Consider the following 10,000-nt stretch of genomic DNA (forward strand, 5'->3'; position numbering starts at 1 on the left):
CGCATAATTTTCATTCCTGTTGACCAAGACTAGGGGGAGTCTGGAGCCCGCAGCACCCTGGCCAAAGGGAGCAGAGAGGGTAGGGTGCCCAGGACACTGACCTTGCAGGAGCAGTGGGTGGTGGAAGGCGGGCAGGGGCAGGCTGGGGGTCCTGGCTGGCTCACAGAAGTAGGCGTGCAGCCAGGCCGTGCTCTGCTGCAGCGGCTCCGGCAGCTCCTCCGCCCCTCCGCGCACCTGGCAAGTGGCCGAGGACTCTGCCCTGCTGGGAGAGAGTTGTACGGTGAGAACCATGATAAAATTGAACATTCATACCTCCTGCACTAGCAGGAAAACGTATCATCTCAGAAGCATTCAGTCTCGAGTCAGACTCCACTTTTTTTCTGCTCTGACAAAGGTGAAAATGTTCCTAACAGCCACGACCAAGGTGCGTCCTCATATCATCTTAGAAGCATTCAGTCTCGAGTCAGATTCCACTTTTTTCTCTGCTCTGACAAAGGTGAAAACGTTCCTAACAGCCACGACCAAGGTGCGTCCTCATCCCCTCAGGAAACCCAGGGTGATGCAAGGTTCCTTACACCTGTAGGAAAACGTCATGCAAGACTGGGGAGAGGGAAATGCTGAGCACAGGATGGAAAGGTCAGGGAGCAGGAAGATCATCCAAGGCCACATGGACAATGCATCCTTGTGCCTCCCAGGTGGGTGGAGGTGAGGTTCCTCCTCCACGTCCCCCAAGGGCACAGTACCATCTCCCCAGGGACCATCCCAGGGGAAGGGAGGAAAGGAAACAGCTTCACTGCCGAACCCGCGCCTTCCTCTGCCCCGTTTCCTTCCAGCCACAGTGGCAGGTTTCTGCTTTCCTCCACTTATTGAATTGGAAGGAAGCAATTGAGAATTCATTTGATTTTCAATGGCAGCTCCTGTTTGCAGGACACTGAAGAGCGCAGCGAGCGAACAGAAGCACCTGCCAACAAAAATGTACTTTTTCCTTTGCTACTTTTAAATTGTTTTCCTCTGGAAGAGCGACATGTGTAGGAGAGCAAAGATGATGTGAACACTGGGTTTGCAGACCTCCAGCTGTGTGCTTTCAGTGAGCCAAAGCAGTGCTGGTGAGGGGATGGTGATGCTCTCCTGGTGCTTTAGGAGATGCTGGTGGGGCAGGTGTCTCTTAAAACTGCAGAGACCAATCTCAGGGTACCAATAAACAGAGCCTGCTACCAATGTATGGGGAGAAATGATGGGAAGATCAATAAGGAGACAACGTCAAGAGTGACTGCCAATCCAGCATGCCTGTCAGCAATCTCAGACACAGCACCAATGACCAGCCATCCTAAGGTTTTCTGATTATTGTGGCTTCTCCCCCCCAGCTGGAAATGCAGCCAGAGCCCAGAACAAGAAGCTCCTCCAGAGAGTGCTGGTAAAACTCCCCAGCAGTCTGCTGAGGGGCTGCAGCTCTCAAAAAGCAGTAGAAGGGAGGGAAAAATTGTAGAAATATCAAAATACATGAGAACCTGAGACAACGGAAGGAAGAGAAACCACAGCAGTTCTGCCACCTCAGGGAGAGAGCAAACCAACCCAAACTCCAGCACACTGCAAGGGAGCCAAAGTACTCTGCCAGTTCCCCCCTAGCAGAAACCCCCGAAAAATGAACTGTGTGATGTCCCTGTAATGGCATCAAAGACACCAGGTCTGCAGTTGCCACAAGGCACCTTTGCAAAATGACCAAATGCCCTCAACACGCTTGATCCACAACAGCCTGTGGAGCCGAACGCGCTGGGACGTGGGTGGGATGGCCCCAGCTCTGCCTCGGGGTGGGCTCAGGGTGGTGAGGTGGGAGCTGGCTCGGGGTCACCCCCTGCAGAGGAGCCCTCGCTCACCTGCTGCCTGATCAAACAGCCCTGCTGCCTCCCCCAGCCCCAATTCATTTGCTGATTTAATTGTTAAGCACTGCAGGCCACATAGTTACTGATTAGAAAGTGGCAGAGAAGAGGAAAGACAGCAAGGAGGACAATTACAACACTCCAGTCACACACGAATATGGGTTGGTGGCTTGGAGCAGGGAAAAACAAAAAAGGAGAAACAGCTTTGGATCCACTTGGCCCAAAAGTGCAATTTTATTTTGCTCTTTCCACCTCTTTACCAAATTAATGCTTCTGATTCTTTTTTTGTGCCTGTGTGTTTGAAGTAGGATCGATTTGCTTTATAAAACTGATGTCTATGTTCTTTTGCTATTTAATAATATCTTTGCTAAAAAAAAGGTAAGAGAATCTGCACATAAATGTTTCTGTGTGGATACCTGCAACATGGACCTCCAAGGACGCTCTCAACACCCTGGATAATCTGTTATTCTGCACATGTACAACTCTCAGCAGAATATGGCTCAGTTTCACTGTGGATTGTTAGAGCTACAACAATATAATAACTACAGAATATAATAATGCCTCTGAAACCTCCAAGAGAAGTTGGGAGACTTTTCTGCTCCATTTATCCAGAAGAGCATAGAAAGCACTCAAAACTACAGCAACCTTATGGTTTTCACATCATCTTGTTTCACATACTCAGAAGTCTGGAAACGATTTGGACTGTAATATATAAAACCAAAAGACTTTGTCTCCTGGCTGCTCCAGGAGCAAGAGGATGGGCTCTGGCTCTGCCACCAACCGCCCCAGCCTGGCACTGGCAGATGGGACTGGAACTGCCTCATGGGCACCCAAACTGCCTCCTGCTCCAGCAAGGCACCAAACTATCACCATTCCCCCCAAAACCAGGTGCAGTGCTACCAAGGCTGGTGCATGGGCTGTGCAGGGCTTTGCCTGAAGCCTCAAGGTAACCACCAGGCCATTAGCTCCATATTTAATATATGGAATAAAGGCCCATCAATCCATAAGAAGACATGAATTACAGCACATGCTTTGCTGCAGGAACCTTAGCCATCAACACACAGATATGTTCCTGTGTCATCACACATTCCTCCCTTCCACCTGCTCTTTCCAGGTAGGACTGTTTGTATTAAAGGCTTAAATTTTACATTTTTTAATTACTACTTTTAAAAACAGTGCCTTGTCACTGATTAACATCTCTAGATGATTTGGGTGAGACCCATTCACCCACCACTTCAACACCAGACACTTTCACAAAGTCTTCCGCCTCCACCTTGGTAAAGAAAGCAAAAGCTTTGCAAGATGAAAAGGACTTTTGAAGAATGCACTGACTTCTTTTCCTGTAGGGTACAAAGCTGTTTGCCAGCATATATACTGAGACCTTCAAATTGGCATAAAGTTAAACAAAATAATAAATCTTCATATTAATTTGCTTGGCTAGAAATGCCAACAAGTATTCCTGGGATGCGACAGCTTCAATAAAACAAACAACGCATGTAACTTAGGCATGAATGGCTTCTCCTGGCCCTCGTCTCCTCCCCTCCCTCCTGCCCTTTCCCTTTCCAAAGTTGCACAGCAGCACCCCTTCCACAAACCACCCTGGAATTAAAACTGCAACTTAAAACACCAGCTGCCTTTTAAAGGATTTTCTCAGGCTTCAAAGCCACGTTTTGGCCCAACTAAAGCACATGCATGTTTCAAAAAGCAAGGTAAAATTGGAATTTCCCACCATGGGAAATATTCCCCCTCATGTGAAACTCCTCTGCTCCACGTTAGGCTTCTTGGCAGGTTTCTGATCACCCTACTCCATGCACTGATCTTTGACCAAGATGGCCAGGAAAAAAGTTACTTGAATACCATTAGAGAAAAACAGCTAAGGGTCAAATTAACCACTTGTGCCTAATTAGCCATGAACAAGAAAAAGGGACTTCATGTCCTGCCCCTGGTGATCCCCAAGGGAGGGACTTGCTACTGGCTGTGGAGCCACCAGCACATCAGGTGATTTCTTTTGTGCTTCACCCGTGGAAAGCTTATGTTTGTGACTCAACAAGACATTTTTTTACTTTTATACAGGAAAATAAAATAAGCATATTGCTTAAAAAATACAAGAAGCTGAACAGAAGGTGTAAGAAATCCGACTGCTTTACCTGTGCCCTGGAGACTTTCACTGTCTTTCCTTAAGAAGTACCAACACCTTGCTTTGCAGTGTGGCTAGAATAATGAGCAGCCATTATTTACAATGCAGTAGTTTTATTTAAATCACTTACACTTTTGTAGGAGACTGTCACTGCACTTGTTTTCATAGGTGAGCAGAGCTGGGCCCTGCCTGGGGGGCATCTCAAAAGATGCAAAATGTGGTTCTCTGTTCTCACTCGGTCAACAAGAAATCATCACTGCAGGGTTTTTAGGCATTTGGGTTTTATTTTTACTGAAACGTTTTTGCTTGCACTCACGAGCCAGCCTGCAAGGTGTGCAGTGGGTGAGCTGCCTGCCTGCCCATCACCAGGGAGGTGGTGTTCCAGGGATACTCAGCAGCAAGTGGCTGTCTCAGCCACACGGCTTCATGAGGTGATGCTGAGTGAAAGGGGCACACTCCTCACATGGACAAAACCACACTTGTTTTGAGCTATGAAAAGCAGGTATCTACAAGTAAATACTTTTAAGTTGTCTGTCTCTCAAAAGGAGACTTTTTTTTCAGGCCAAGCAACCACTGCTGCTGCAGAACTCCAGCCTGCACATTCAGCTCTTGGCTGTGGTGAAGTCCAAGAGATACGTAAGGTCAGTCCCAGCACAGGAATCCACCACAGCCCAGGTGCAGACCTGCTGCTCCAGCTTACCCAGACAGCTATTCCACACCATTCCTACTGCAATCCTGCTTTTTTAGTTCCACTACAGCTCTTTTTTAGGACCAAACAAGCTAAGGAAGCCAGTGGGTGCTCACATCCCTACAGCTGAGAGGTGTCTTCCTGAGGCTGCATCCCAGCCACCTCTCATATGTGACTTTTTCTGTTTGCATGGGATGAAATGAAGGAGAAGATGGGTTTAGCAGAGGGGGAGAACAGCAGAACCACCACCTGCTTCAGTTTAACAGGCTCCTTCCAGAGCACTTGCCAAGGACTGCAAGTTTCTAATGTGCTTCCAAACCAAACATGTAAGCAGCAGATTGGCTGCAGTACCATCCTGAACAGATCAACCATTGTGAAAACCAGAGAAATGCTGTGAGAAGCCTCTGTGGGTAGCCATATTCTAAATTGATAAAATTTTAATTATTTATTTTACTTCTGAGCTACTTTTTGCCTCATTTGGTCCTTGATAAACCTTAACAGAAACACTGCACGATGGACCTTGAGTTGTGGGGTTTAAAATTAAAGGGAATGTATCACATGGCTCTGCTGGCAACTTCCTGAGGGTAAAGCTAAGAGCTGGCAGCTTCCTTAGGGTAAATATTATGAGAATGTTGTATCGGTGCCCACAAAATATTTATATATATACTTGCATATTTATAAAATATTTGTATATATTAAATACAATCAACTGGTTGAATGTAACATCCAACACTCGCTCCCACTGTGTAGCCACACATACCTGAGTGTTTTATCCCCAGATAATCACCTCACCCTCCACTGGTTTGCTTAAAAAGAGGTTTATAAACTGCTTCAGGTGCTGAGCTACTGAAGAGTCCCCTTTATTTCAATTTGGTTGAAATTATGACCTTTAAGGTCATCAAGTCCAGCCTATATAGGCTTGGGATGCTTCCCAGCCGTGAGTGCCTAAGGCACTGATCAGCTGGGGCACATCAGGTGGATCCAGCATCTCCACAGCTTGGGATCATTACTACAGTTAATTGTGAGCAGTTCCTAAATCAGAGAAAATTTAAACATTTGCTTATTTTATCAGTGATGCCCAAAGACAAGTCTCCACACAACGCGCCTGCGTGTCAAGTCACCAGAAGTCAGGCCTGGATAAAAAGTTGCACTGTCTGGAAAGCAAAGTTTGTCTCTTTCATACACCTACATAAGTCCATACACTTGCCTTAACAAATCATTCTTTTCTTAGAGAAATAGCTGGTGTGTTACTTTTCAAATGGAAGAATCAGTAATGATTAGAACACAAAAACTAACATTAAAATGAGACCCAGCCACGCAGCATTATTCTTTGCATAATAAACACAGGGCTAGCTGGCATTTCTACTGAAGCCTTCATTGTGGAATTAAATAAAAATGTATTTTATCAACACCTAAATGTCCTTTAAATAGTCTGTCTTTGATAGATGAAGGCTAAAGCCACCCCAAAACTGCAGATGAATTCTCTGGTCTCTAATGATTCCAAAACGATTACAGGATGCAGAGCAATCTTGTTAAATTTTATTCACAAGCTTACTACACTTGTGTTTTCTCTTATTTTTCTATCAATGAAACCCAGGAGGTTTAAGAACAATTCATTATGTATGAGACTCAACTTACAGTGCTTGACTGTTGATTAATAGGAAAGTTTGCTGTATGTACATTTGCAACATTAGATGCATACAATATGCTAACTTATTCTTTCACCGAAGCTAATTATTTACAAAAATGACTACTTGAGACTACAATTTATTAAATGCATGCATCCAGTCTCAATTTGGCCCCAAAAGACAGTCTGGAATGAAGATCTTTTACTTGATGTGACAACTTCTAGAAACAGTGTTATTAATATTGTAAATGTGGCAAATAAAGAGTTCAAATAGCCGCACTGCTCTGGTGCATTCTTCCCCACAACTGAATCAAGGAACAAAGCAGCATTTTAGGTTTAAAATTCATGGAGAAGCACATCCTTCCATAGTTTAATTTAACTCCTCAGAAATGAAGTGTCTATGTGATAGTAGTAACAGATTGAAAAAAGGATGAGCTGCAATAAACAGAAATAACACCCCAATTCCTCCTGAACGACCCCACCACGGTTCCTTTTAAGACCTATTAAGAAGAAATCAATGCATTTATGGAGGAGCACAAGACCTCAGAATGGAGTAAGACTTACTCCTTGTCATACAACCTTTGCAGTATTTCCTCCATTCTGCTTTGATCTGTTATGGAGGGTTTCAATTCTTGTGGATCTGGTCAGAAATTCTGCATTAAAGCACTGCCTCTCTTCCACCTTGAGAAAGAAACCTCTGCACAGAAATTTGGGTATCAAAGACAAACTCCAAATAAATAGAAGCACCTCTGGAGTAAAACACGTCGGTATCCAAGCGGCCGTGACTTTCTCCCCACTCCTGCAATTAAAGCTGTTAAGCCCAGGTCCCACAGGGAGGTTGGCTATGGATGCTGTGCAGGCAGCCCGTGGCTGCTGCCAGCCCTGCTGCCTGCAGAACCTGCCTGCCTGCTCTGTGCTGCTGGTGTCTACCAGCAACCCCCTGAAAGGAGGGACTCAGGCTCCTGTCTTCACATGCCAAGATAAGGAAAATCAATGTCAATGCCCAAAAGACTCAAGTGATAGCACTGAAGGTCATTAAATGCTACTCGCTGTTCTGTACCATTAAAGTTTTGATTGGAATCCTATATAGAGAGACACAGATTTCAAACAAGATCTTGCCCTGGGATACAGGACTGTGAGACCAGGGAGGAAACACAGCAATCAGCAGGCTTCCCAGGAACACAAGGAACACGTTCCAGGAAAACAATGCTGTGTCTGGTCTTGGCTTATTTTTCCTGAACGTATTTATTGTGTTTGCAGAGAAATGTCTCATTATGGACACAGATATCTGCTAAAACTACAACAAAGTGCTTGGAAAACCACTAACCATGGTTCCTCATCCATCTCAGACCTCTGCTGTGTGTCCCAAAGCCCCAAGTCTTGCTTGGTTATCCACTCCATGCCAACCTCCTTCCCTCTCCCTACATTGCCCAGTTTTAACTTTCAGCCTTTTTTCTGCCACCACCCATCTTCACCATGTTGGGCCTATCTCAGTCCTACCTGTTTTCTGACCTTACTGCTCATGGTCCAGCTCTGTGCTGGTCACCAATTCAAGTACTGCTTTCTTCCTGTCTCCTAACTATGCGTTTTCCAGGCTACTTCCTGCTTTATCCAGGTTTCATCCTGCAGATTTCTACTTAATTCGTGCTACCAGGAGTCACTGAGACAGATCAGAAAACTATGGACAATTCTGGGGTTCATCAGCACTGAGAAGTTGTATCACCTTCGTGCTCAACCCCAGGAACAGCCCAGAGACCACCTTCCCCAGAGAAACCTGTTCCCCTCTCTATGAATTAAACTTTCCAAAGGCCTACAGCTGGGCCATATTTGGAGAATAAAAAATATTCCTAGTGCCATAAATATTTCTGTTTCAAATCAGTGGGATTGGTGGCAGAATGACTGGAAGATTTTACTAAAAAAAGAAAAAAAAAAAATTATCTGTATCTTCTCGTTGGAAAGGAACAACCTGTTCTAGATTGAGAATGGGAGAAATCAAACCCACGCCCCAAAGACCCTCAACCAGCAACAATTAAGCAGGTGCTTCACATGAAACACTGTAAAGCAAGAAGCAAAAATTCAGCCAAGTTGCAAGGAGCAGCACACTCTTACCCAAGATGAGGCAACATTAAGCACAGGTGATATAATCAGCTCTATCCCTAATTAGGTTAAAAGAAAGTCAGCTAATTTTAGCACCTACAAGAAACTGTAACAAAACATTTTTTTTCTTATATAAAAGAATTGTCCCCTCAGACTTGCAGGATTGGTTTTATCTCAGGCAATTAACTGTGTTGGGCTCACTGCAGGGGACCCTTAAACTGCCCACTGGGCTCCCTCTGCTTCTCCACACAGCTTAGGGCATTCCCCACAGCTCTCCACACTACTGCCCAGCTCTGTGCATCTGCCACGTGGCACCACCTCCTCCCCAAACCCACCACCTCCATGCAGAAGTGTGCCTCACAGTGATAACCCAGTTGCCAACTGGTACCTGAAGTGAAATTTACATTTTTTCTACATATCTAAGAGAGACATAATCCCAATTATGCATGGATTAAAAAAAAACACAAAAACCCACACCTAAGGCAGTTAAAATACATATTACAATCCTTATATTGCAAGACTGATCTCCACTGGTGCACAAGCAAATGAAGGAGGAAAACTTAAGGCTGAATTATTGGAACTGGGCTCTGACTTTGGGTGTCCACCTTGACGTGCACTAGTGCATGAATTCCAGACAGAAGTGAGCACCGAGAATTATAATCAACAGCACCTGCAGACACTCTGGCCTATTAAAATGAATTAAGACACAGATAAATCAGGAACCTCACAAGAATTCAACTCATCAGGCCATTTTTCAAAGCAGCTCCCCAGACCAGGTGCAAGGCAGTCTCTGCCCCCTGAGCATCTCCTGTAGGACCAACCGTGGGCTCCTCTGATGCCAGACATGAAGGATCTCCCATCAAGGCAGGGATCAGTGCATGACCTAACGTACATGCTCCTGCCACACCTGGAGGTGTGCTGCCCATCTGCTGCCTGAAAACATGATGAAACACCTTCATCGTGTGAATGAGGCCCTTCTCTTCTGCACCAAAGCAGCTGTATGGGAGAAAGGATGCCAGGACAGGCACCAAAGCTCCTGAGGACAGTTTGACCATCCCCATGTTACTGTGAAGCTTCTAACCTTGGTGCAAACAAATGGTATTAATTAAATTTTTTTTAACCAGGTATGAGCACTCAGAAAACAACACTGACATGTGAAAAAAACCATCATGAAATCATCTCAAAACATGTCAAGATGCGGGTTCCCAGCAGGCATTCATGGTTCAAGGTTTCAAGTCAACATAGACTGAGGAAAGGAAAAAAACCTAATATGTGCCAATTAGAACAGCAGAATTAATAAATGATAAAAGCACAGAATACCAGGCTGGAAAGGACCTCAAGAATCCTCTGGGCCAACCTTTCTTGGCAAAAGAACAGCCTAGATAAGATGGCCCAGCACCACATCCACCTGAATCTTAACTGTCCAATATTGGGGAATCCACCACAATACACTCCCCTCTCTCTCCCCAGAGCTTTTCTACAGGGCTTTGACATTGTCACCCACCTCCATGGGCAGGGATATTTGGCATTACTCAGTGAAGACTTCTTTACTCAGTGAAGACTTTTAGTCTCTA

The 10,000-nt window shown here is 45.1% G+C and overlaps 1 protein-coding gene across 1 annotated transcript in view; it reads right to left on the reverse strand.

Moving 5' to 3' along the window:
• MGMT (O-6-methylguanine-DNA methyltransferase) overlaps positions 1-10,000 on the reverse strand; it is a 126,419-nt gene that overhangs the window by 28,696 nt on the left and 87,723 nt on the right. Inside the window, exon 3 of the mRNA XM_009998280.1 lies at positions 102-259. Coding sequence (XP_009996582.1) covers positions 102-259 — 158 coding nt within the window. The remainder of the gene's footprint in view (positions 1-101; positions 260-10,000) is intronic.

This window comes from Chaetura pelagica, unplaced genomic scaffold, assembly GCF_000747805.2.
Source record: "Chaetura pelagica isolate M959 unplaced genomic scaffold, ChaPel_1.0 scaffold365, whole genome shotgun sequence".
NCBI lineage: Eukaryota > Metazoa > Chordata > Aves > Apodiformes > Apodidae > Chaetura > Chaetura pelagica.